This window comes from Delphinapterus leucas, chromosome 1 (assembly GCF_059928025.1).
Source record: "Delphinapterus leucas isolate spDelLeu-1000000601 "Yukka" chromosome 1, BTC_Dleu_Yukka2, whole genome shotgun sequence".
In the NCBI taxonomy this organism is placed as follows: Eukaryota; Metazoa; Chordata; class Mammalia; order Artiodactyla; family Monodontidae; genus Delphinapterus; species Delphinapterus leucas.
In genome coordinates, this window is record NC_143129.1 from 162502384 (window position 1) to 162530356 (window position 27973).

The window sequence follows — 27973 nt, forward strand, 5'->3', positions numbered from 1 at the left end:
TTCTTTCTTTCAGAATTATTTGAAAATTAGTCATATTTTCATAAAGTAGATTAGGAATTCCTATTGTGTCACCCAGCTAAGTCAACCAAAACCACAGCAATATTTAGAGTTTTAATGTTTAATATATGAGGTTTCACAGAAAAGGAAATACAAATGGCTCAAGCAGATATGCAACCTTATTTTTAAGTGAAAATAAAAAATTCTATTGAGATTTAATCTCCACAGAGATTAACATATCATTATTCAACTAACAGACTGGCAAAGATCAAAATGTTTGTTAATACTTTATAAAGATTCGAGGAAATAGGAACTCTCACACGTTGGTGGGAGTATAAAACGATACAATCCTTACAGAAAGCAATTTGCCAATATCTATGAAAAATAAAAATGTACAAATCTTCTGACCTAATAACTTGAGTTTAAAATTTTATCTCACAGCAACTCACTAATGTGCAACATGACCTATGTACACGGTTATTAAATGCAGCATTATTTGCAAGAGTAAGAGACTGGAAAGAAAATGTTTGTCAGTAGGGACTGCTCCAATATATTATGGTACATCCATACAATTAAATCTTACGCAGTTATTAAAAAAAGAATCAAGAAACTCTATGTACTGATATGGGACAATCTCAAAAAATCATGTTAAGTGAAAACGGCAAGCTGAAGAACAATGTGCACTGCACAGTACATTTATGATTAACTATCTCCAGAAGGATATTTAAAAAACAGTTAATACTTCTGGGAGGGGAAACTGGGTACTAAAAAAGGGAAGGAGACTTTTCACTGTATATCATTCTGTGTCATGAATTTTGAACCAAGTGAATGCTACATGTTCTGATGAAAAAACTTTCTTAAAAGACAAAAATTTGAAATAAAAACTGATAGCCAACAGAAATACAAAATTCTTTCAGGGAAATTCAAGTTAGCAAGTTTTATATTTCTTTCACCTGTAGGATAAACTTTTCCACAGTTCCATTGAGTCTTTCAGGTTCCATCAGTTTATTTACCAATTCCTGCTCAACAGCCATTAGGGCTAAGCCACTAAGCTTTTCTTGTCCCCTGGTATGACATAAATATGTTTTAAGACGAGACAGTGTAGAAAATGAATTTTCAACACTTGCTGAAGTAACTGGCCAAGACAAAGCAATATATAATAGCACTGATATGCAAGGAATATTATTGTGAAGACCATGCTGAATAAACAGATGGCCAAGATTGCTGAAGCTGATGCAATCATAATCTAGGACAAAGTTGAGCTTTGCATATTGCCGATAAAATCTAAGTTCTGGGATGATGTCTGCATCAAGTTTATAAAATTCTTGGACATCTTTAGCTGTTGCTTCATTTAACGGTTCATTCCATTTAAGTAACAGTTCTGAAATCTGCTTCATTTTACAATAATCAAACTCTGAAAAACACAATTTTAAATTTTGTAATATAGTATCCAAGCCTTGGTAATAAATATTAATTTTATATTGTTCTTCTGTTGAGGTAGGAAAAAACATACTGTCTGAATTGCTAGGATCTATTGTTTTCTGAATTTTTCTTCTTTTCTGAAATGAAGGCCTTTCAACTTCAAAACCTTTACAGGTTATTTTTTGACATACTTCCTCTGCTCCATCCCAGATAGTTTTGAAATAAGTATCATTTCTTTCAGATGATAAACATTCCAAAATTGCTTCTATTTTTGAAGACAAAGAAAAAATGTCTATGGTTTCACTTTGAAGCTCTTTGGAAAGAATTCCTGTAACACTTAGTACTCGATAAAGAAATTTCAAACAAAAGATAAATTCAAATTTGGAAACCAATGCCAACAAATCACTCAATTCATCAGCTAAACTTGTGTTTGAAGAATGGCTTGATAGAACTTCCAGTGTTTCAATAACCTCTGGAAGACCCTCAATCACAGATAGTAACGTACGATCATGGACTGTCCAACATGATTGTGATGTATGTTTTTTGCATGTTTTGTTTTGACTTAGCTTATAAATGTTTTGAAAATTTACAGACATTTCCCCATGAATAGTGTTGAACAAAGAACTGAGAGTATTTAGAGCACTTCGGAGCTCTTTTACTTCTTTGCAAAACCTAATCACCGCTAAATCCAAAAAATGTGCATAACAATGCAGGTATAAAGCTCTTGGCTCTTCCTTCTTGAATTCTGCTGCAATTTTATTAAATTTTCCCCTCCAGTTACTGGTGCTATCATAGGCCTGGCCTCGTATTTTATCCAAATCAACTCCAATTTGCTGCAGGTAAGTTTTAATACTCCTGTGTAAGTTGGTCCCAGTCATCTCCTCAACATCTATGAAACCCAAAAATCTTTCTTTAATTAATATAGCCTTTGATGTTTTCTGTGGGTATCTTACACAAATTGAGAATTGCCCTTTAGTGGTATTATCAGTTGTTTCATCACATATTATTGAAAAAGCTGAGGAGACATTGATCTCATTTACAATATCTTGTAACATTTCAGTCTTTATTATTTCAATAATATCATTTTGAATTTGTGTACTATTGTAGAAGTCAACTTGTGAATTCGTAAGTCGAAATATTTCTTCTCCTTTATCTTTTGCTCGGATTTCTAACAATTCTAAAAAATTGCCTTTATTCACAGATGAAACAGACTGGTCATTTCCTCTTAAGAGTAAACACTGCTTTCCAAGAAATAAAATATTTTCAATTATAAGCTTTAGGTACTTTTTATTTCCCTCAATCTGTTTTGAATGATTAGATAAACTGTCATTAACGGCTTCATCACAAAACTGGTATTCCCTCCAAAATTGCAATGACTTTGAATGCATTTCACTTTTTTCATGCTTTCTGAATTTTTCCAGAGTTTTTTTCCAATTGGAAATTCCTTGGGCTGCAAATGACTCTCCTCCATAGCTAAATTTTTTTTGGCAGAACAACTGACACGAATAACAGAATATCACATCCTTTTTAATACTGTTTTCTAATTGCTGAAAATTTGAACACCAAGATTTTTTAATACTTCGTGATTTACCTTTAACTTTTTGTACTTTGGATGTAAATTTTGGGTGACGTAGTCCATCTCTTATTTTCATGGATTTCATACTGTTTGTAGCATCTTGGTTTGACACATGATCTTTTTGTACTTCTATACTGGAGCCAGTTGTATGCTGACTGAGTACTGATGAAGATGGTGCAAGGCTTGGCTGTTCCACATTACTATTAGCAACACCATTACTTGATTCACTGGGTGAAGTCTTAGAAATCTTGGGAGAAAATGACAAAATAACATTTCTTTGAACAGTTTTCAAATAATCAATTAAAATATCGAACATATCCATTCTAATAACAAAAAAATCAATGGGTGAGTAACAGTATGAGCTCCACTAGGGGGAAACATTAACAATTATTTATAACTTAGTATTCTTATTAATAATTTCAAGTCAAACTTGAGATTTGGGAAACTGAACGTGAATAACAAAAGGTGTTTATTGCTCTACATTTTTGAGCTCTATGATCAAATCAGGAATGAATATGCTCAAATACACACATGCACAATATGTTTAAAAAAGAAAGATTAAAAAAGACAGTAGTAAAAACAATTAAGAATAAAACTTACATCCTCAACATTTGCTGTTACTGAAGAAACTGTACCTGTTAAAATAAAGCATAAATTCTAGATCTTATACCATAATCTATAAAATAGCATCATTAACTATATAATTGCTTATTTCATATTAGGCAACCAAAAGAAAACTTAAAGACAGATTCTATATTCTAATCAAGCATGGCAAAACAGTGTATATGTCAAAGAACGTCACATCAATTTTTACCTTGTAATACATCAGAGTTCATGACGGGCAGGGCTTCATGAGTATCTGCCAATGACACTATATTGCTTATAACTGGAGTTGTATCTTTCTTCGGAGAAAGGAGATCTGTTGAAGCATCATGCACCATGGAAACATTTACTGATAAAAATTAAAAGATATCTTATAAACCAGGCAGAATCAATCAATCAGAAAGCACTGTTTAATTGCAAGTGTTTCAACGAATAACGCAAATATCTATCAATAATTGCTTTAAGTATTAGTGGGTACTGTAGTAATTTTTATCAGGGCTTAGGAATATCCAGGTTCTTTAGGATAAGATTAATATCAACATTAAACAGATAATTTACATTTCCCATCATTTTATATCTTTTACCTTTGCACGCAGTTTATCAGTCCTTTTATACTATTTGCTTGAACTGTCAAGCAAATCTTTACTGTGAAATTACCCATGAAGAACATTGCTAGAGAATCTCCTAATGGGTATCATTTCTAACCATTCCAGGATTCATAAACTCAATATGAATGGAGCTGAGTTGGTGTCTAAGCTAGTATTAAAGAGCTTTCTATAATAAGCCAGTCTGCATGATGCACAAGCCCCAGGGGAATCATTCATTCCACCGTCTATGAAATTAGCACCACTGGTCCTATATGAGGCTCTTTGATAGAATACACAGTTGGCTCTGGATTCTCTGCCCCTTTCTATTAGTGAACATCAAAGTATTTCCGACTAGCTCTACTCCATGTGAAAAATGTAACTAATAGCCTTGTTTTTACAAAGCAGGGCTAACTAGAAGATTCTATATTCTAATATGACAATCTTTACAAATAAATATTAAATCTCTGGTGATGAAGTAGCCTTCCTTTTATGCAAAAATACTGGAAACTGTTCTTTGAAACAAGTTTTAGATTGTTTTGACTTTTAAGTCAGTTTAATTTAGAAATGAATCAAGGTTATAAATTAAAGGAAAGCAGTAATATTCTTCAACAGTTACTAAATCTCTGGTAACTGCTAAAAAAAATAGTACCTGTAGAAGATTCCATCTTAGCTTTACTGTAAGCAGAGAAACAATGAACAGAGCAGAAAAGCTCTGTCTTCCCCGAGTCATTGGTAGTCTCAATCATTTCGTCTGAGGGTTTCAGTGATTTGCAAAGAACAGATGTAAGTGTTCTGGCTGGTTTCTGTTAGAGAGTAAAATAATATTCATATTCCTGGTATATGACATATGCTCACAACCATTGCTTAGTTGAAACATAATAACAATGAAGTCATATTTTTGCACTTTCTTAAAAACAGAAAAAAGGCACTTATAGATTGTAATGACTAAAATGAAGGAAACTGATCAATCTATTAGGTAACTGTTTGTATTATTTGTCAGGTATATTAATAGCTATAACAATACATATGCAAGCAATGAAGAAAGTGGTCATAAAAGATGTTCATCATCCCAGGCAACTAAAGCCAACTGGACAAATCAACAAAAGTCTTATAATTACAGGTCTGTCTTTAATGCCAACTTGGGCATCAACTAAGGAAAGCCTTTTACTGGTGCTAAGGAGGAGCCAAAAAAGGGTGCCTAACACACATTACAAGATGCTGTGGGAAACACTGTTTTGCTAGCCTAGCTTCATGGTGAAAATTCAAGCACGTTGTAAGAAAGCAGCACACAAGCGGTAAGAGGTACAGAACATAGTGCATTCTGTAAGCAGTAAGGTTGCAAAGGAAAAGGATAGAAAACGGGGAGGTTCACCACCTACTCTTTCGGGTGAAACAGGAGCCATCATTCCTGGACTTAATACTAAGTTAACACTAACGACAATGATGAAATGGAACAGCTTTTAGGGGTACACAAAGTGCAAAGACAAATGAAAATACATTACACAGATTTTCTTTTTCTGGGAAAGAATGGGATACTGGCAAAGGAACAATGAAACAAAAAGTAGAGTGTAATTTTGAAAATTACTATTTTTGTCCCTTATTAGTAGGAATTTTCATATTTTACGAAATATAACAACTCACCAATGTTTACATTTACCAACAATAGTGGTATAATTTATAACTAATTTATTACTCATGTGGGGAAGCTAATACTTAACTAATGTACTCTAGTAAGAAGATATATGGCCAGGGACTTCCCTGGTAGCACAGTGGTTGAGAAGATTCACAAAACATTAATATCTATCAATATTTAAAGTATCCCTGGATGTTGACCCAGAAATTTATACTTTTAAGAATTTTGGGGGCTTCCCTGGTGGTGCAGTGGTTAAGAATCCGCCTGCCAATGCAGGGGACACAGTTTGAGTCCTGGTCTGGGAAGATCCCACATGCTGCAGAGCAACTAAGCCCATGCGCCACAACTACTGAGCCTGCGTGCCACACCTACTGAAGCCCACGTGCCTAGAGCCCATGCTCTGCAACAAGAGAAGCCACCGCAATGAGAAGCCCGCACACCATAACGTGCAGTGAGTAGCCCCCGCTCACTGTAACTAGAGAAAGCCCACACGTGGCAGTGAAGACCCAACGCAGCAATAAATAAATAAATAAGTTAATTTTTAAAAAGATGTGGCCAAAATAATTACAATTATACCAATCAACTTTTTAAAATAAAAAGCCACCCCATTTTTGCATTTTTGGATTCATAAGTTTGAGTGCTTTACTAATTTTTTTTTTTTTTTGGCCACGCTGTGCGGCTTGCAGGATCCTAGTTCCCTGACCAGGGATTGAACCCAGGCCCTTGTCAGTAAAAGCGCAGAGTCCCAACCACTGGACCGCCGGGGAATCTAATTCTTGATTACAGTTCACTAACAATATGGATTTTCTACATTATCACAATCACACAACATCTTAAATGCAGCAGGGCATAGTGTTAGGCGGTGCTTCTTAACTCATCGAGCCAAATAAGCCGTGCCCCATCACATATGCTGAATAACTGAGTACTCAAATACAGGCTCTTAAAAACAGGAGAAGGTCTATTTATTGAGTGTGAGGGGTAAAGAAAGAAAAGAAGGAATGGCATTAACTGCTTTCAGACAAAGGGTCTATGCTCTCTGTTCTCCCATTTCTGGTCCCAAGGCAGGGTACTCTCATGGTGTGGGCATTCTGTCATAGAAAAGCTGTGGCTCACAAATGACCTATTTGAACTGTGGCTTGTTAAGACTCCCATCTTCAGTTGCTTGTTTTTAGGGAAGAATTTATAGGGATACAATTGGGTCTCAAAGCGTCACCTGAACGAGCAAGACATGGGACAGTCCACCTCATGTAAGGGGCTCAGACCACTATTGTGTTCCGCTCACTTAGTCCTGCAAAGCAGGGCCAGCTTCTCTGCTCTCAGAGCCACCCATCCAAGGCTCTCCTATCAGAAATAGGGGATTATTTCTCATTGGTTTATTGCCTACTAGGACTCCTGATTCAGAAAAAAGCATGCGACATTCTTGATTTATCTTAACCTTGCTTAGGTGTAAGAAATGCATGGAATTAAAAATAAAAAACATTTCTGTGGTTGAGTCCTACTGACCAATAGACTATTGTTATGCTTGCTATCTAACTTATAAATAAGCTTCCCTCTGATTGCCTTTTCTTCAAGACAAGATCATCACGCTGAGATTCTTTAGGAAAATCTCCATGCAGCATTTATCATGAATTGTTATGTGAAAAACAACTGTCAGAAGTCTTTTTTTTTTTTTTTTTTTTTTGTCAGAAGTCTTTTGTATCATCTCCTTCATCATCTTACCAACGAAAAATATTCCCAATGGTACTAAAATCTATACCGCCAGTTTCCTAAAGTGGAAACATTCACAAGCCAACTAATGGAAGGAACTCAACCTTCCATTTTTCATTTGAGTCTTATGCAATCAAATTCAAATGGAGTGGTCCTCACTTTATGCAACAGATCTTTATTCATACCTGCTTATATGCTGTAATACGCTTTGAACTATTAAAGTAATGAGACTGTGCTTCCATGTGAAGTATATGGAACAGACTAGAGCTAGTGGAACAGTAAGCTCCACAGTTCTCACAACAGTTCATGATGAGGTTGTTAGCAGAGTGAAACTTTGAAAAACAGGCATTACTGCAAAGACTACGTTTCATGTTCTGGTATTTTACTTCATACTGAATCTAGGATTTAAAAAAAAGACTTAGTAAAAACTCTGATATTTAAGCAGAATAATCAGAGTCCCTCAAGGTTAAGAAATACTGCAACTTACAACAGTAGTCTTCTGACACATGCTGCACTTGGCTGGAATGCTATTAGTACATATGGTATCAAATGGTTTTCTTTTTTCTTCATATGATGAAAGACAAGATTGGCTGCAAAAAGTTTTGCTAGTGGTAGTATCTTCCAGCTGCATACTGATCACATCCTTTAGATTTACAATGTCTCTAAAAATAAATAACAAGGGCACCATTAAACTCTTTTACCACAATTATTTCTTTCTTTTCATAAGCGAAATCACTCCCTTAAATAACCCTCTCCCCTGTTGTTTCATTTACCTGAAGAACTGTGAAATAGTAGGAACATCAGCCTTGAAATAAGAAAACCTGAATTTGGTATCTAGTTCTATCACTTACATTAAGTAACAGTGATTAAGTCATTTATATTCCCTACATGTTAATTTCTTCCTCTATAACGTTAAGGATCATAAACACATCTGATAGCACAGTTTGAGGATTACCTTGCCTGTATTAGTTGGTGCTAGTGATTATAGAGTGATGATGAGAAATCACATATTCATACCTGACAAACTTTGGAATCTACAAGACAGAGGATTTAGAAGTTTGATCTACAAATTCCTGGGGATTCTCCAAATACTTTCAGGAAGTCCACAGGATCAAAACTATTTTCATAATATTAACATGTTATTTGCCTTTTTCACTGTGTTGACATTTGAACGGATGGTGCAAAAGCAACGGTGGGCCCCTGCAATTCCACTCTTAGGTATATACGCCAAAGAACTGAAAAAAAGTACTCAAAAAAGTACATATACACAAGGGTTCCTAACAGTTACAACAGATAGCAACAGCCTAAATGTTCATCAACAAATGAATGGATAAACAAATTGTGGTATATTATTCGGCTATAAAAAAAAAGAATGAAGTACTGATACACATGCCACAACATGAATGAATCTTGAAAACACTATGCTAAGGGAAAGAAGCCAGACATAAAAGGTCTCAAGTTGTGATTCCGTTTATATAAAATATTCATAATAGATAAATCCATAGATAGAATGCAGATTGGTGGTTGCCAGGGGTTGAGGGGAGTGAAGATAGGGGGAATGGGGAGAAACTCCTTAACAGATAAGGCATTTTACTTTGGGATGATAGAAATGTTTTGGAACTAGGTAGAGGTGGTAGTTGTGCAATACTGTGAATGTACTAAAAGGTACTGAAATGGTTTTTGTTATATGAATTTCACCTCAATAAATTGGGAGGAAAAAAAAAAAGCGATGGTGGGTAAAACTGCCAGAGCCTTATTTAGCATAAATCAAGGCAGTGGCGCCAAAAGTTACCAGTATTCGCACTATTCACAACCATGAATTTGTTGTAAGTTATTTACTTTATTAAAACTCAATCCTTCAGTACATCTTTTTAATATTCTGTGAGATGAAATGGGACGTAGGCATAAATTATTTCTCCTGCACACCAAAGTATGATGGTTGTTTCAAGGAAAATCTCATGTAGGAATGTTAAGAGTTAAAACCTGAGTTAGGGGACCTCCCTGGTGGCATAGTGGTTAAGAATCTGACTGCCAAAGTAGGGGACATGGGTTCGAGCCCTGGTCCGGGAAGATCACACATGCCGCGGAGCAACTAAGTCTGTGCGCCACAACTACTGAGCCTGTGCTCTAGAACCCACATGCCACAGCTACTGAAGCCCAAGTGCCTAGAGCCCATGCTCCGCAACAAGAGAAGCCACCGCAAAGAGAAGCCCCCGAGTAGACCCTGCTCACCACAACTAGAGAAAGCCCACGCGCAGCAACAAAGACCCAACGCAGCCATAAACAAACAAACAAACAAATAAATAACTGAGCTACTTTTTTCATGGAATACCTATTTATTTCAAAGAATGACTATCAGGGAAACTATTAACCAGAAGTAGGTATCTGGCAGATATTTTCTCAAAAATGAATAAAGTAAGACTGTTACCTCAAGGAGAACAACTGGCAGTAGTTATTGCCAATGATAAAATATGAGCTTTCACTGAAAATTAGAATTTTGGAAAACCTCCAGCTTGATAGCTTCCTAATATGTAGACTTTCTTAGTGAGATTAGTGATTTCTTTTAAAATGTGATTTTTAAAATATTGCATAATGAAACACGACAACATTTAGATCTGCATACCTCAGGGAATCAATATTTTCCAAATGATGATAGCATGAAGCAAAAATCAGTTGTGGGTAGAAGAACAATTCAAAGTACAAATAGACCAATACATTTTTTTTTTTTTTTTTTTTGCGGTACGCGGGCCTCTCACTTTTGTGGCCTCTCCCGTTGCAGAGCACAGCCTCTGGACGCGCAGGCTCAGCGGCCATGGCTCACGGGCCTAGCTGCTCCGTGGCATGTGGGATCTTCCCAGACCGGGGCACAAACCCGTGTCCCCTGCATCGGCAGGCGGACTCTCAAACATTGCGCCACCAGGGAAGCCCTAGACCAATAAATTTTAACGTGACAGTACAAAAAATTCATTGATATGGCTTCAGATTCCACATTGTAACTAACCTTTAAGAAACTGTAGTATCCTTTAAGAAAATTGTAGTATCAAAGAACTTCCACAATTATATGAAATGCTATTAAAACACTCCTCCCTTTTCCAAATACTTATTTGTAAGGTCAGCTTTTCTTCAGACTTCAACCAAAACAACATTTTATAACCAAGTGAATGCAGAAGCAGATATGAGAACCCGGCCAGACAGTAAAGCAGTTTGCAAAACTAATAAAACAGTGCTCACTAAATTTTTCTTAAAATTTCTCCTAAATTTTAAAAAACGCTATTATTCAAAAAAAAAAATTAGGTCAACATGCAGAGTTTATTACTTTTAAATGAGTTAATAGTTAAAAATTCCTCAGTTTTAATTTCTAACACAATATATGTATAGGTAGATGTAAGCTACATGAACTAAAGCTCTTCGGGTCTTCAAAAATTTTTAAGATTGTAAAGGGGTCCAGAAACCAGAAAATGTGAGAACTGCTACTACAGGAAATACCAAGATATCTGGCTACCTAGATCCCTCAGAATATCAATCTTTCAGGATAATAGTTTTCCAGATGAAATACTCCTGAAATCAACACTATTTTAAACCTCAATATTTACAAATTTTTAGTGTACAAATCTTCCTTGACTTACATTGGGGTTATGTCCAGATAAACCCATCTTAAATTGAAAATATCATAAGTCAAAGGCGCATTTAATACACCTAACCTACAGAACACCATAGCTTAGCCTAGTCTACCTTAAAGGTGCTCAGAACACTTACCTTAGCTTACACTTGGGTAAAATCATCTAGCACAAAGCCTATTTTATAATAAAGTGATGAACATATCATGTGGTTTATTGAATATGGTACTGAACATGAAAAACAGAATGGTTGTACAGAATGATTTTAAGTGTATGGGTTGTTTACCCTTGTGATCACGTGGCTGACTGGGAGGTGGGGCTCACTGCCGCTGCCTGGCATCATGAGAGTATCATACTGCATACTATCATACTAGCCCAGCAAAAGAACAAAATTCAAAATTCGAAGTAGGTTTCTACTGAATGTGTATCGCTTTAGCACCGCTGTAAAGTCGAAAAATCATTATGTAGAACAATTGTAAGTTAGGGACTATCTGTACTATAATCTTTCTGCCTCCTTAAACAGCACCAAAATTACAGGTTAATTTTCATTATCACAACACCAGTCATTTTACTGGCTTAAGATGTAGCTCTACATGCAGTATCTGAGTTGTGACAATTTTTTTTCTAGGATTCACTGTGTGCCAAGCAGTGTTTAGGCCTTGGGGACATAAAAATGAGTATAATCTGGTCCCTAATGTCAAGAGGTTCATAGTCTAACTGTAGCATTATCAATTCTTTAATAACGTTAATTTTACAATCAATGTTTTGGGAGTTATGAACACTATGGAAACACAGACCATGGAACAATTATCTGGGTGGCTGGGGGGAATAAGAGGAAGGAATGGTATGGGAATAGACAAAGGGTACAGATATTTGAGGCAGACCTTTAAGATAGTAAGAAATTAGCCAGATGGGAAGGAAGGCAGAAGAAACAGCACTGGCAGAAGCACTGAAGTCTGAAAATGCTTATTGGCTTTTACTGCTATTAGCATATTAGATTGCTAGCTTCTAATCTACTAAGGCCTTATTTAAAGAAAAAAAAAATCAAAACTGAATTTTGTTAAAAGTGCCTAAAATTAGCTTAACCAAAGGCTGAGCATAAGTCTGAACAACTTTCCTACAAATAAGTGTTACATCATTAGTGCATAGGCCTATTTTAAACTCCACTAATTTCTTTCAGGACCTCTGGTTAGCTTCAATTGGGATACAGAAGTACAGAAATACACTTAAATACATAGCTCTCAAAAGAACAGTCTTATCTTTCTAACATGACTTAAAATGTCATTTTCAAAGTTATCTTTCATTTGGTTCATGAAACATAATAAAAACTACATTGACTCTAACACAACATTGTAAATCAACTATACTTCAATTTAAAAAAAAACCTATAGCGACTCAGAACAGATTTAAAATCACTGCTATTAAAAAAAAACCTCATCAAAAACCTCAACTGATAATTAGCTAAAATCTTGAGAACTACATAACTAATACAAGAGGCTAATGAATGTACAGTAAAAAGTTCTGAAAACAGTAAAGGTTACTCTGAACAATGGACAGCCTCTCGCAGCCTACGCATCACTGTACCACATTTCCACCAACCTATAAAATAGTATTTTCTATCAAAACATTTTTATTCCAAAGGAAGTAAAGCTTATTTCATGTTTTGTTCATATTGGATTTCTTTGCCTTAGAGAACAACTTACACACTAAATCTTTCCTGCTTCAGCCTTTTCAATCTGTCATCTGTCTGGGAGCTCCGCTGAAGATGTATAATGGGTAAACTCCAAACACAGCAACATGATACTTTAACTTCTCAGAGCCTCAGTTTCCTCAAAACCAAAAGAAAATATTTGGACTGGATGATCTCTAAGGTCCCTTCCAGTTTTATGACTCTGCAGAGAAAGAAAGCATGCTGAAGAGAGTGCCATACAGCACACAGCAAAAAAGAAAAAGGACAAAGTATAGTGTTAAAGGGTTTACAAAGCACAAAAGAAAGGTAAGTAGAGTTCTGGGGAGGAAGACTTGAAGCAAAGGTTAACTCCTGAAGCAGCAGCCAAATGAGGAGCTGAAGCAACCAGTATAAAGGGTATGTGAGTTTGTTAAGAGAATAATAGTGACAGCCAACATTTACTGGGTTCTTATTACATGCAGATATTATTCTGATCACTTAAATATATTATTTAATGATCAAAATTCTTACGTACATTTAACAAAATAGATGGGAATACTAAAAAAGAAGTTCTCAATGCTTTTCGAACTTTAGCACGTATATGAATCATTTGGGGATAAATGTAGTTCTGATTCAATAGGCCTGGGTGACACCTGAGATTCTGCATTTTTAACAAGCTCCCAAATGATGATGCTGTATAGTTGCTCAGGGATCACATAGAGTAGCAAAATGTAAATTGAGGAAGCAAGATTCAAATTGTGGCAATCTGATTCCAAAACAAGGTATTATCTGAAAGGAATTTATATTTACTGGCAAAATTGGTAGCCTATGCGTTTTCTTGTTCTGAAACAAAGACATTTAAACTTAACACTAGCATTTAATGAGTGCTAACAAACCAGAATTATAATACTATGGGACTCTCAAAGCACTGATCCTTTAGACATCTTAGTGTAGTGTTCAAAGTTCTGGACATTATGAAATCACTACTACTTCCCTTCTTCTCATCTAAATTGCTTTACATATGTAAAAACGTTAGCAAAAAAGACCCCAATAATAGTTCACAGAAAACGTAAAAAGATTACATACATACATCTATGTTTACCTAAGGCTATTCAATTTTCAAAACAAACTACTTCACTTGCCATTACAAAAGAAACATTAAATAACTTTACACCTTGGAAGGTCAAAAAAATAACTGTTATATGATTAAATTTTTAGTAGGTTGCTCACTATACAGTTAAATGATAAAATATAATGGGCACGCAATAACCCCACTTACAGAGAATTTCAAATGAAAAGAATAGGAAAATAAGTTTCAGAAGTCATTATTTAAAGGTGAAGAGAAACACAGCTCCTATCACTTTAATTTCTGGAAATCGCTTGATAAAAAAAACTATTTCTGAAGAATCTATTAGAGGAACTAAAAGCAGAAGTAGCTTCTTTTACCTAAACCAAGGTGATTACTTCTTCAGAAAAAAAAAAAAAAACACGCAGAAAATTACAACCAAGATTCTGATCAAGATCTATGTAGGGAAGTAAAAGGGGCCATAATTTAAAATTATATACTTTGAGCAGTTTGAACAAGTTCTCTTCGGAAGAGCTGGTGAATTGAGAGATGAAATGTATTCAGTGATGCATGGTGTGGAGCAGAAAAGCTGAGTAGACCCTTTCCTCTGATAAGCAGTCTGCCCCTTTTGAAGAATTTTTTTACAGCCAGAACAGGAAACCTGAATAGCTGTGGTTGAAACTGAGGGAAGCATCTTATTCATGCCAGATGATGCCAGAGAAAGCTGAATGCCTGTAGTCATCGGAGAAGCTATAAACACAAAACAGGAAGGAAAAAAATTAGTATTTACATAAAATTAAGCATGCATTCTTCCATTATCTCATAGAGGTTACTTCTCTTGGACTTGAAACCCAAAACAATCAATGCACTATTCAAAGGCATTCTAAAAAAGCAGAATAAACTGGCTATCACATTGGTCAGAATAAATATGATTAACTTAAGTAATTCTATTACCATTGTCTGAAAACGTAGTGTTTATTTTCAGGTCATTCTCCTGAGTTTTGGGCTGTTGGGCTTGACAATACTCCTAAAAAAGAGTTGAAAAATAATGAAAACGACCAGTCAATCAATAGAAAATGATATATTATGCTCAAGTCTGTTCAGTGAATTGCATAATTGAATTGAACCATGGTACATAAGTAAGCACTACCCTTTTGGTGACCTTTGGCTGATAACACCCATCAATTACTACAATATTTCCTACTGTACCTAGATATGACTTTATAAGTTTTGTTAACACAGTCCCTCACTAGCTACTACAAAAAGAGAGTAGACATACTCAATGATACCTATTTTCCCTTCTTGTTCTGATCACCAATAGCTAATTGTCTTCATAAAGTCCTTAAACACAAAAATTGTTAGGTTAGGCTGAATGAGTCTAACGAAGGAGGATTTTTTTCAGAGCAGCAGGCAATCTACCTAAACTTGATCTATGTCTTTGAATGTCCAAGGGCTGAAGGAGCAACGGGTACTTCCTAGATGGACAATATTCCCATTGTCACCAACTCAATGGGAGTCATACCCTTACTTGGTATTGATTTACTTTAGCTATTTCTAAACAGAATACTAGAAATTAATTAAAAATGAAATTACTTTTCATTTCACTATAAATTTCAGCTGGTTCATATATAAACATTCTAAGGAAATTTGGCCCTACTTACAAAACACTCACAGCTTGATTCAGTTTTTCCTTTATAGGTTCTTTAGCATTTGACATGTTTAAAGAAGTTTAAGGATAAATATGAAACTAATTTGGATAAACAAATAATAAAGAAAAATTCTAAGAATTTAAAATGTACTAAATAATTCTACTACTTAATAGAGACAGCAGCATAAAAATATATAAGTAATTATTTGTATTGTTTCAAGTTAAGAAAAATGAAAACAAAAATGTGTTAACCTCAGTTAGGCCCATAATACCCTAAGCAATCCTTTTATCAACCCCCAAAAACCCACTTCCAAACAGTCCAACCTTCTCTCATATTCTTGCATATGCTCACTACAGCACTTACTGCACACCCTGTTGTTACTTGGTCAACTGCTTTGGGGAAGGAATTAAGATTTTCAACTGATAAACCAGCACCTGCATAACTAAAATTTATAATTAAATGCTACTCTAGAAAATAGAAAATAAGGTAAAATATTTACCTGAGCATTGTCAGGTTCTGCCTTAATTTCATCTAGCCTCTTCAGTTGTGGTGCCACTGCCTTGTCACATTCACCATCTGTTGTTGATTCTTTCATCTTACTATCTGATGCAAAGAAATCCTCCAGTTCCAAACTAATGGGTTTTTTCTTGGAGAACAGTATCCAGATTCCTAAAATAAAATATGAACTGATAAAGAGTCTGATTTTAATTTTATTTATTTTGGCTGCGTTGGGTCTTTGCTGCTGCACGCAGGCTTTCTCTCTAGTTGCGGCGAGCTCGGGTGTGCGGGCTTCTCCTTGTGGTGGCTTCTCTTGTTGCGCATCACGGGCTCTAGGCGTGCGGGCTTCAGTAGTTGTGGTGTGCGAGCTCAGTAGTTGTGGCTTGAGGGCTCTAGAGAGCAGGCTCTGTAGTTGTGGCGCACGGGCTTAGTTGGCTCTGCAGCATGTGGTATCTTTCTGGACCAGGGATTGAACCTGTGTCCCCTGCATTGGCAGGTGGATTCTTAACCACTGCACCACCAGGGAAGTCTCAAGAATCTGATTTTTAAACATTAGTCCCTTCAAATATAGTAATTTTCTGGAAGCACAAAATGTTCTTTCACAACACTAGCTTCCTTCCCTCATCCATTACTCCCCAATATAGCTTTGCTTTCTGCCTTCTCCAGTAGATAAACCTTTATGCTTTTTTCTTGCATAGAAACTAGTCTCTATTGCTATTCCCTCAGGTCGCCTCTTCCCCTCCTTATTGGTTTCTCTCATAGAATCATTTAAATACATTCAAAAATTTCTAAAGCTACTGCCCTCCCTCTGACTGTTCCTTCACTTGTCTTTGAAATTCTCTCCTTCCTTGACTTTTTTTTTTTTTTTAAAGGCGAAGGATTTCTTTTATTTATTTTCTTTATTTGTTTGGCTGCATCGGGTCTTAGTTGCAGCATGCAGGGGTCTTTGTTGAGGCTGCAGGATCTTTCATTGCGGTGTGGGCTCTTTGTTGTGGCGCACAGGCTCCAGAGCACATGGGCTCTGTAGTTTGTGGCACGCGGGCTCTCTCCTTGAGGTGCACAAGTTCAGTACTTGTGGTGCATGAGCTTAATTGCCCCGCAGCACGTGGTATCTTAGTTCCCCAACCAGGGATCCAACCCATGTCTCGTGCATTGGAAGGCGGATTCTTTACCAATGGACCACCAGGGAAGTCCCTCTCCTTCCTTGACTCTTAAGACTCCAAGACTTATCTCTCCTCCTACCTCTTTGCCAGTCTTTTTCTCAAACATTTATTTCACCTGCTTCTGAATATCTGTGTTCCTCCAAAGCACAATTCCTCAGGACTCTTCTTGCTTGCTCTATGGGCACAACCTGGGATTCAACTATCATCTATAGGCTATTTTTCCCCTACATACCTGAGCTCTAGCCCATATACCCAATTGCCTATTAAATATCTCCACTTGTATGTTCTACAGGTCCCTCAAGTCCAGGAGATTTAAAATCATATTCTTATATTATCCACATAAACCTGCTTTACACATGTTCCCTTTCTTGGGAAATGACACTATGGTATATACTCAATTTCCCAAGCCAGAAATCTAGGGACAGTCCTAAATGCCTCTTCTCCCACATCTAATCACCAAATTAGATCAAATATACCTTCTAATTATGTCTTGAAGCTATTTCCCCATTATACTTAATGCCCCCCCCCATCAACGGATTCCTTTTTGGTAAATAGTGTTAAGAAGAAACAACAAGCCCAAGCTGGCCTTAACTGTGCTAAGCCCCGCCAAGACTTATTGATAATTCCTAACAGAACTGTAGTTTCAGTCTCTCCAAGGAGTGGAATTTTAAGCCAATCAGTTTAATTTCCTGGTCAGCACTAGTGAGGTAATCTGCCCAAGACCCCCTGCTTTCCCCTAAGGGAAGGTGACCCTGTCTAAACTAGTCCGCTCTTTTAGCTTTCTTGTCCTACCCTCTTTCTGCCTATAAAAACATTCCATCTTGTACAGTTCCTTGAGTGCCCTGCTATTTACTAGATGGGATACTGCCAGATTCATGAATAAGGTCAGTTAGATCTTCAAATTTACTGGGTTGAATTTTGTTTTTTTTTCTTTTTAAACAACAGCTAAGGACTTCCCTGGTGGCTCAGTGGTTAAGAATCCACCTGCCAATGCAGGGGACACGGGTTTGAGCCCTGGTCTGGGAAGATACCACATGCTGCAGAGCAACTAAGCCCGTGCGCCACAACTACTGAGCTCATGTGCCACAACTACCGAAACGTGTGTGCCTAGAGTCCGTGCTCCGCAACAAAGAGAAGCCACCGCAATGAGAAGCCCACGCACCACAACGAAGAGTAGACCCCGCCTCAACTAGAGAAAGCCCGCGCGCAATGAAGACCCAATACAGCCAAACAACAAAAAAAAACTGCAAAAAAACCCCCCCCAAACAATAGCTAAAATCCAAAATCAATATAAAAGATTGCTGTGCATTCAAGCTTAAAAAAGAATTCCATTTTATAACTTTTGAGGAACTACAGGAGCCTTGGATTGTGTAAGCAGATAGCTCAGGGGGTCCCTGGAGAAAGAGAACCAGGAATGGCTTTCCTGACATAAGAGAACCCATTTTGGCCTAAGCCATTTTGTGATCTAAGCCTGGCCTCAATGCTTGGCCTTGAACAGGTCTCAGTAATTAATGATCTTGAGGGAATGCAGAAACAAGGGAGGAGCAGTCAAGAAACAACAGTGCAGCCTTGGGGCAAGGGTCCTGGTTCCTCAAGGGAATAACAATATATCTTTCAGTTCTGCAAGAGCTAAGGCTCCCACCCAGGTGGAGGATGGAAAGATGATGCTGAGCCTCCAGACTTCAATCAACTAAAGCTTGGACTCTGTCGACCTTTCCCCCAATTCTATGCTGAATTCTCCTCTGCTCAAGTCCCTTCGTGAACAGACATGTACCTTAGCTTAAAACTTCCCCAATTTTGCTGTTGGGGAGATACTGTTTTGGTAAAGATCCCCAGTGTTCTCCTTATTTGCTGCAAGTAATAATAAATAAATCCTCCCTTCTCCAGATCTTTGGCTTGGTTGCATCTACTGGCTTGACGCCCACCAAGGGGCAAACCCAGTTTTCAGGTAACAACTGTTCAGCTCCAAGGTCTCTTCTCTCAAGGACAGGCTGGTTCCTTGTGTTCTTCTTTTTCCTTAACTGAGGTCTATTTTCCATTTTTCTTGTAGCTGCCACCTCCAATTCTAAATCCTTTGGAACTCTTTCCCTTCCTGCAATCCTAACTTGGCTGCAGAGGACAAGTCTCCTGGATTCCTCTTACATCACCTCCAAGAGAAAAGGATACTCTTTTAAAAAAAGGGCTTTACAACTAATGATTATGGAGGGTAGGAGATAAGTAAAACAGATATGGTTAAGATAAAGTTCTTACTGGAGTAACTCCAGGTCTGTGGTTTTATTCTGAGTTAGTACATTGAAAACCCCGAAGTTCTGTAATTGTCTTTTATTTTTGAGGTTGGGACTCTGCCACTCAACTCACTGATCTTTAACTCAGCTCTTACTGAAAGCTCCTGTAGACTTAAAAAATGCACAACGTAAGAGTTGCGAGTTAAGTTTTATTTGGGGCAAAATGAGGACAGGGAGACAGCATTTCAGATAGCTCTGAGAAACTGCTCCAAAGAGGTAGGGGGGAAGGTCAGTATATATGTGACTTTGCTGAAGGGGGAGTATATTTCTGCTAGTCAGAGGAGCAGTCATCACCATGAATGATTTTAGTGCTTTTCTAGATATGAGGAGATAACAAGAATTGGGCTCATAAAATCGGCTCCTGAAAACATCTAACTCTCTGAAGACCTGTTCTGCCAGTTTTTCGCAGAGCGCAGAGGGCCTCATGTCTGCTCTCCACCTGAACTCCTCTCAGGGGGTGTTGAAGGTCAGCAGCTGCAGCAGCACATGATCTAATCCTTGTAGAGGTAGTTGGCAAGTGCCAACGGCAAGTGCTAATTTGTAGTTGATACTCCTATCCCAAGGCAGAAAATTAAATAAGGCCTGACTGTGAAGTGCAATAAAAGCTCATAGAGTCTCTGCTCAACCCATCTGAGTGTTACATACAACCAGCAAAGCAAAACTCACTGGAAATTAACTACTAGATTGTATATTCCCTTCATCTGAAAGTAAATATGCTATGTTAAGTCTAAAGATCAATTAAAAATAAAACATCTAGGAATCCCTTCATACATGTCAGTCAACACATAGGCAAAGAATAGAAAGTACCCTGAAAGTGTAATTAATCTAAAATATATTTCTGGGACTTCCCTGGTGGTCCAGTGGCTAAGACTGCACTCCCAATGCAAGGGGCCGGGCTGGATCCCTGGTCAGGGAACTAGATCCCACATGCCACAACTAAGAGTTCACATGCTGCAACTAAGAGATCGCATGCTGCAACTAAACATCCCAAGTGCCACAACTAAAAGATCCCGCAGGCCACACAACGAAGATCCTGCACCCGGCAATGAAGATCCTGCGTGCGGCAACTAACACTTGGCACAGCCAAATAAATAAATAAAGTATAAAAAAAGGCAGAGCAGTTAAATATTAAAAAATATATATATACTTCTGAGGTAGAGGAAAATGGTATATAACATTTCTTTAGCTACTAAAAAACCAAAAAGAGCAAAAGACATATACGAATAACAAATTCATTACTTCCTTTTTCAATACAATGAACAAAGGGGTAAAATAAATCCTAGAGACCTCTTTTTAACATAGTCGCACCCCCTTCCCTAACTGGGGCTAAACTATATATGTTGGAGACTATTAGCCGTCATAGGATAAATATCTTTCTGCTAGTTAGTACTACTTGGTAATAAGTAATTTAAAACATTTTAATTTAAACCAAAGAGGGATATATCATGGAGCAGAAAACAAAATTCACATGTTTTTAAAGGAAAACATGAGTATCAGAAAGAGAAAGTTAAAAAAAAAATCTCATTCAAAATCATGTTAGAAACTCCCATAAAACCTTAAGGAATAAATTTATACTAGGAAATAAAAGACCAATACACTGAAAACGATATAACATTGATAAAAGAAACTGAACATGATTCAAAGAAATGGAAAGCTATCCCATACTCTTAGATTGGAAGAATTAATATTGTTAAAATGGCCATACTATCTAAAGCAATCTACAGATTTAATGTAATCCCTATCAAAACACCCATGACACTTTTCACAGAAGTAGAACAAATAATCCTAAAATTTATAGGGAACCATAAAAGACAAAGAACAAAGCCAGAGGCATAAATGCTTCCAGATTTCAGACTATACTACAAATCTATGGTTATCAAAACAGCATGGTATTGGCACAAAAACAGACATACAGATCAATGGAACATAACAGAGAGCCCAGAAATAAACCCACACACCTATGGTCAATTAATTTATGACGAAGGAGGCAAGAAAATACAATGGAGAAAAGACAGTCTTTTCAGCAACTGGTGTTGGGAAAGCTGGACAGTTACATGTAAATCAATGAAATCAGAACACCCCCTCACACCACATACAAAAATAAACTCAAAATGGTTTAAAGACCTAAATATAAGACGCCATAAAACTCCTAGAAAGGAACAAAGGCAAAACATTTTCTGACATAAATCGTAACAGTATTTTCTTAGATCAGTCTCCCAAGGCAAAACAAATAAAAGCAAAAATAAACGGGACCTCATCAAAAGCTTTGGCACAGCAGAGGAAACAATCAACAAAACAAAGACAACCTACAGAACGGGAGAAAATATTTGCAAATGATGTGACCGACAAGGCCTTAACTTCCAACATATAAAAACAGGTCATACAACTCAATATCAAAAACCCCAAACAACCCAATCAAAGAATGGGCAGAAGACCTAAATAGACATTTCTCCAAAGAAGACATACAGATAGCCAACAGGCATATGAAAAGATGCTCAACATTATTAGAGAAATGCAAATCAAAACTACAATAAGGTATAACCTCACACCAGTCAGAATGGCTATCATCAAAAAGTCTACAAATAATAAATGCAGGAGAGGGTGTGGAGAAAAGGGAACTCTCCTACACTTTAGTGGGAATGTAAATTGGTGCAGGCACTATGGAGAACAGTATGGAAGTTCCTTAAAAAACTAAAAATAGGGCTTCCCTGGTGGTGCAGTGGTTAAGAATCCGCTTGCCAATGAAGGGGACACAGGTTTGAGGCATGGTCCGGGAAGATCCCACATGCCACGGAGCAATTAAGCCCATGCACCACAACTACTGAGTCTGCACTCTAGAGCCCACGAACCACAACTACTGAACCTGTGAGCCACAACTACTGAAGCTCGCGCGCCTAGAGCCTGTGCTCCTCAACAAGAGGAGCCACCACAACGAGAAGCCTGCACACTCAACGAAAAGTAGCCCCCGCTTGCTGCCACTAGAGAAAGCCGGCGCACAGCAACAAAGACCCAACACAGTGAAAAATAAATTAAATAAATTAATTAATTTAAAAAAAACGCTAAAAATAGAGCTACCATGTGATCCAGCAATTCCACTTCCAGGCATATATCAGGAAAAGATGAAAACTGATTCAAAAACATACATGCACCCCAATGTTCATAGCAGCACTATTTACAATAGCCAAGATGTAGAAACAACCCAAGTGCCCATTAACAGATGGCTGGGTTAAGAAGATTGGTATATATATACAATGGAATATTATTAAGCCATAAAAAAGAATGAAACATTGCCATTTGCAGCAACAAGGATGGACCTAGAGAATATCATACTAAGTGAAGTAAGTCACTCAAAGACAAATATTGTATGATATCACTTATATGTGGAATCTAAAAAATAATACAAATAAGTCTATACACAAAATAGAAACAAACAGACACAGAAAACAAACTTACAGTTACCAAAAGGAAAGGGAAGGGGGAGGGATAAATTAGGAGTATGGGATTAAGTAATACAAACCTCTATACGTAAAATAGCTAAGCAACAAGGATTTACTGTATAGCACAGTAAATATATATATATATATTCAATATGTTGTAATAACCTATAATGGAAAATAATCTGAAGAAATATATATATAAGTGAATCACTCTGCTGTACATCTGAAACTAACACAATATTTTAAATCAACTATACTTCAATAAAACAAACAAAAACCCTTGAGACTGCAAAGAAATGGCAAGCTATTAGCAGTTACTTCTAGACACACAGACAGACCTCCAGACGGAATGTATACACTTTCCTCCTGGAAAATTAGTACAATATTGCATATATAAACTTGTGGATGAAAGATTAATTAATTGTCAATCTAAGAAAGAGAGAATTTCGCTCCCCACTACACTTGTGCTCTTACTGTTCTACTTGCAAAGTCATTTCTGCCTATTCAAATTCTACTCAGCTTCTAAACCAACTCAGCTCTAGATTTTATCAAATTGGCAAGAATTAAAAATAAGATATGCCTAGATAAGATAAATCTAGGTATAACAGAATAGCTTTTAGTATGCTAAATTCTTCCACTGGAAACAATTATAAAATTAACAGGCTTGGGCTTCCCTGGTGGCGCAGTGGTTGGGGGTCCGCCTGCTGATGCAGGGGACGCGGGTTCGTGCCCCGGTCCAGCAGGATCCCACATGCCGCGGAGCGGCTGGGCCCGTGAGCCATGGCCGCTGGGCCTGGCGTCTGGAGCCTGTGCTCCGCAACGGGAGAGGCCGCAACAGTGAGAGGCCCGCTTACCGCAAAAAAAAAAAAAAAATTAACAGGCTTTACCTCTGAGGGCACCTTCCAGGATAAAGGAAAATGCCCAAGCAGAGAATAGCAGCATAGTGAGCTACGGAGATAGGAGTTCTGGGTGCCTAAGTAGCTGAAACTCAAGAGGCACAATCTGGGAGGAATGAACCTCAGAGAAATAAGCCCCCAAATTTGCACACAAATATTCCCCATCTCCACTTATTAGCTAACCCTTAAACTGCACATCTACAGAGCAAGACTCCAAAAAACCTAGTAGAAAACAGCAGTTGGGAGGCTAAAAGAGATTACAGTAGCTTTGCAAAGCTAAGAACAGTTGAAATTTAAGCCCAGATAAGGAAGAGGGGACTTGGTAAAGATGTGGACTTTCAGTTGAGACTCCAGGAGGCCAAGCCCTAAGAGTAAGGGCCACAACCCAGGAGAAAAGACTACTTCCTAGAAGAAAGGGCAAACCTAAATAGATCAGCCCTAATTAATACCTAACAGAATCCCTCAACAGGATCAATGTAATCTGCTAGTACTATTTGCACACCTAAATGAACTGCAGTCCTCTCTGGAGGAGTCTTTCAAAATTTTCACCCACAATGTCCAGAATAAAAATGTATGAGCAAACTCCCCCCAACCCCCCAACAAACAAAACTGAAGGGACTTCCCTGGTGGTGCAGTGGTTAAGACTCCGTGCTCCTAATGCAGGGGGCCCGGGTTCAATCCCTGGTCAGGGAAGTAGATCACACATGCATGTCACAACTAAGAGTTCGCATACTGCAACCAAGAGTTTGCATGCCGCAACTAGGGAGCCTGCCTGCCACAACTAAGACCCAGCGCAACCAAATAAATAATCAAACAAAACAAAACTAAAAACCAAGGGGAAAAAAGACAACAGAAACAGACCCACAGTGTGGCTCATGCTGATGTTAGTAGGCAAGAACTTTGATGTGTTTAAGAAAATACAGAAAAAGATGGAAAAGTTCAGCAGAATCCTGGAATTCAATTTTTTAAAAAATCGTGGGAATTTGAGAATTGGAAAGTAAAATAGGGAAATTAAGAATTCAACAGATGAATTTAATATCAAATTAGTGAACTAGAAGACAGGTTAGTAGGAAGTAGTCAGACTGATACATAAAAGGATACAAATAATGTAAGCAACATGTGGGAAATAGCAAAATGGTCTGACACACATGTAAACTGAGCCTGAGAATAAGAGAAAACAGGCAATGAAACAGGAGCAACATTTAAAGAAATACTGGCTGGACAATTTCCCCAAAATGAACAAAAATTTCAAACCACACGAATTCAAGAAGTTCTGTGAATAAAAATAAGATAAACATAAGGAAAAGACAACTCTGCACATCATAGTCACACTGGTGAAAACCAAAGATAAAAAGGACGTTAACATACAGGGTAACAAAAATAAGAATGAAGGCTGTCTTGTCAGAAACAATGAAGGCCAGAGGCCAATGGAATAACTTTAAAATGCTGGGGGGAAAAAAAATCTATCTAAAATTCTATAGTCAGTAAAAACATCCTTCAAAAATAAAAGTGAGGGCTTCCCTGGTGGTACAGTGGTTGAGAGTCCGCCTGCCGATGCAGGGGACACGGGTTCGTGCCCTGGTCCAGGAAGATCCCACATGCCGCGGAGTGGCTAGGCCCGTGAGCCATGGCCGCTGAGCCTGCGCGTCCAGAGCCTGTGCTCCGCAACGGGAGAGGCCACAACAGTGAGAAGCCCGCGTACCGCAAGAAAAAAAAAAAAAAATTAAAATCATCATTACTTATAGATGACATATTGTGTACATAGAAAATCAAAGGATTTCCAAATAACTACTGAAATTATTAAGTAAATTTAGCAAGGTCAATATTAAAAAAATCAATTATATTTCTTTGTAGTAGAACAATTAGAAATTTAAAAATTTAAAATAACTATTTTCTATAGTGTCATAAAACATCAAATATTGGAATAAATCTAAAGAAATACGTCAAGATCTCTAGACTGAAAACAAAACAATGCTGAGAGAAATAAAGTAAGATCTAAATAAATGGAGAGAGACAGCGATTGACTCAATATTAAGTCAGTTTTCCGCAAACTGAGCTACAGATCAAAATGCCAGTTTTTGTTGAACCTGCAAGATGACCATAATGTACATAAAATGTACAACCTCGAATAGGCACTACAATCTCAAAAAAGAAAAAAATTTGAGGACTTACTAAAAAGCTACAGTAGTTAAGATGGTATGGTATGGACATAAGCAAAAATAAAATGAGTAATGTAAGAGTCCAGAAGCAGGTATACTCTTATTTCTTTGCATTACAGCTACTTCTTTACGCATTACACTTTCTAAAGATTTGTTTTATTCGTTGAGTTCTGCAAGCTCTTTTACTGGAATGATAGGAAGACTGGAGGCAGAAGGCTAAACGCTTCTCAAACCAAACTAAAATGTCCATTTTTAGTTCTGTAGGCAATGGGGAGCCACTACTGATGAAGTGCATAGGTGCTGGGGTTATAGAGATAATTACCATGTGCAGACTCTCATAACACTCTGCCTAGCACAATGTAAGCATACATGAGGTACAAAGCAGAAATGAGGTAGAAGATGGTCAAAGAAGTCTTAGAAGGTTATATTTGAGCTAGGTTTTCAAGTAGGTGTCTATGAAGCAATCACGGGGGATATTCCAGATATAGGGACAGTATGTGGAAAAACACAAATATATGGGAACTATAAGAAGTGGAGTTATTGATGAAGATAAAATGCAAGAGTGCTAGTGGAAGGAAATGAAGTTGGAAAAGCAGATGTGGTTCATATCCGGAAAGTCCTTAAATACCAAAAACCTTGAACTTAAGTCTTGTACATCAGTAGCTTTTGGGGTTCAGCAAACACTTCATATTTCTTTAAGTAAAAATTTACTTTAAAAAAACTAATAAAATTATGAGGTACACTTAACTGTGTTACATACCAAATGTGAAGTATTTTGGTGACCTCCAAAGCATTAATTTGTGCTAGATTAACAGAGACCTTCAGAAAATAGCTTTTCCTGCCATCAGGGTGAATATAATTCAATGCCTTGTAGCTGTGTCATTGATGAGGAAGTTTACAGCTTTGAACTTACACTTTTTGGGTTCTGAACTGTATATGTCCACTCACAGAAAATCCTAGAAGTGAATACTGTTTTAGCAAGGGCATCTACTCCTTTAACTAATACTCTTGCCTCAACCTAAGAGTTAAATGTGCAAAGTGTTAGGACTAAATGTAGTTCTTGTTATAAATTTCGGGGGCTTCTTGTCTTATATATTTGTGATGAGGAATACAAGCTATTGTCAGATGTTATCAGTGATTCAACACTTAAAGAGAAAATTCTCCACTTACCTACTTTCCAGTCAGTTTAATTTAAAAGTATGATGAGATTGCAACCTGAGAAAGTTAAAAAAGTCACCGTTTGTAAACATTAGTCCATGCAATCAAGATACTTTCGATTCAATCTTGTACACAAAAGCAAAATACTAACATAAATTGACAAAGACTGTACCTTCATCTAATCAAAATTTCAAGTCCCATTTCATGACGAGCCAAACATTTATAATAATTTAAAAATACCTTTTATTTAAGATCCCATGTACAACTCTATTTGCAAAAGGAGTTCCATGATTTTTTTTTCAGTTTGAAAAAAAATCACTGCTTAACGAGGGAGAGCCACAGGTGGGATCAAAATAATGTTTTAGAAACGGAGGCCATGGAGAAAGACCGAAGGCTGAAGGCAGTTACGGCGCAGGAGCAGAGTAGGCGGTGAGAAACGCAGGAAGCTGGCGGGGGGGTCGGAGGGGGGGCAAAACGCCCCGACTCTCTGCGGACTAGGTTAAAGGAGACGACAAACACTATCCAGGGGCCTGACCCCGAATTCCCGGCCCCCACATGGCGGCATCCGCACGCAGGGCTGAGTCCCTAGAACCCCGGCCCTCCCAGACATTTCATCCTTCCTCCGACTGGCCAAACTCGCCGCCCGTCTCTGGTAAAGCACAGAAATAAAGACCGACACTACAAGCGCTTAAGGAGGCTTACTAATTTCTCTCACCGACGGTCGCCGCGCTACGTTTCTCAAAAGAACTTCAACGGGAAACGGTCGCGCAGGCCCCACCCCTTCCCCGTCGTTCTCTGCGGCCGAGCATGCGCAGTGCATCCGCCGCCCACCCCCGCCCACCCAGGCTCTG

The 27973-nt window shown here is 37.6% G+C and overlaps 1 protein-coding gene across 8 annotated transcripts; it reads right to left on the reverse strand.

The window, feature by feature from the left end:
• Positions 1–102: 102 nt before the first annotated feature.
• Positions 103–27913, reverse strand: ZMYM1 (zinc finger MYM-type containing 1). Of its 8 annotated transcripts, none has more exons than XM_022575192.3 (11): positions 27838–27900; positions 27135–27179; positions 16026–16195; positions 14832–14904; positions 14378–14627; positions 8013–8187; positions 7711–7923; positions 4835–4988; positions 3810–3947; positions 3596–3630; positions 103–3242 (listed from the first exon to the last, which is right to left on the reverse strand). In XM_022575192.3, the coding sequence occupies exons 3-11, from the start codon at positions 16119–16121 to the stop codon at positions 936–938; spliced, it is 3441 nt and encodes a 1146-aa protein (XP_022430900.2). In that variant the 5' UTR covers positions 16122–16195; positions 27135–27179; positions 27838–27900; the 3' UTR covers positions 103–935. The 8 variants fall into 8 exon arrangements, with proteins under 8 accessions (XP_022430900.2, XP_022430899.2, XP_089752480.1 ...); XM_022575191.3 differs by having other exon boundaries at positions 27825–27891; XM_089896354.1 differs by lacking the exon at positions 27135–27179 and having other exon boundaries at positions 27838–27913.
• Positions 27914–27973: the final 60 nt, after the last annotated feature.

Coding starts and splice junctions, on each gene's coding strand:
- ZMYM1 (XM_089896354.1), bottom strand. CDS start 16,121: ATGAAAGAATCAACAACAGATGGTGAATGTGACAAGGCAGTGGCACCA. Junction 8,188..14,377: donor ACTTGTTCAAACTGCTCAAA/GTATATAATTTT, acceptor ATTTATTTTTAG/AGACATTGTAAATCTAAAGG. Junction 3,631..3,809: donor GAACTCTGATGTATTACAAG/GTAAAAATTGAT, acceptor TTATTTTAACAG/GTACAGTTTCTTCAGTAACA.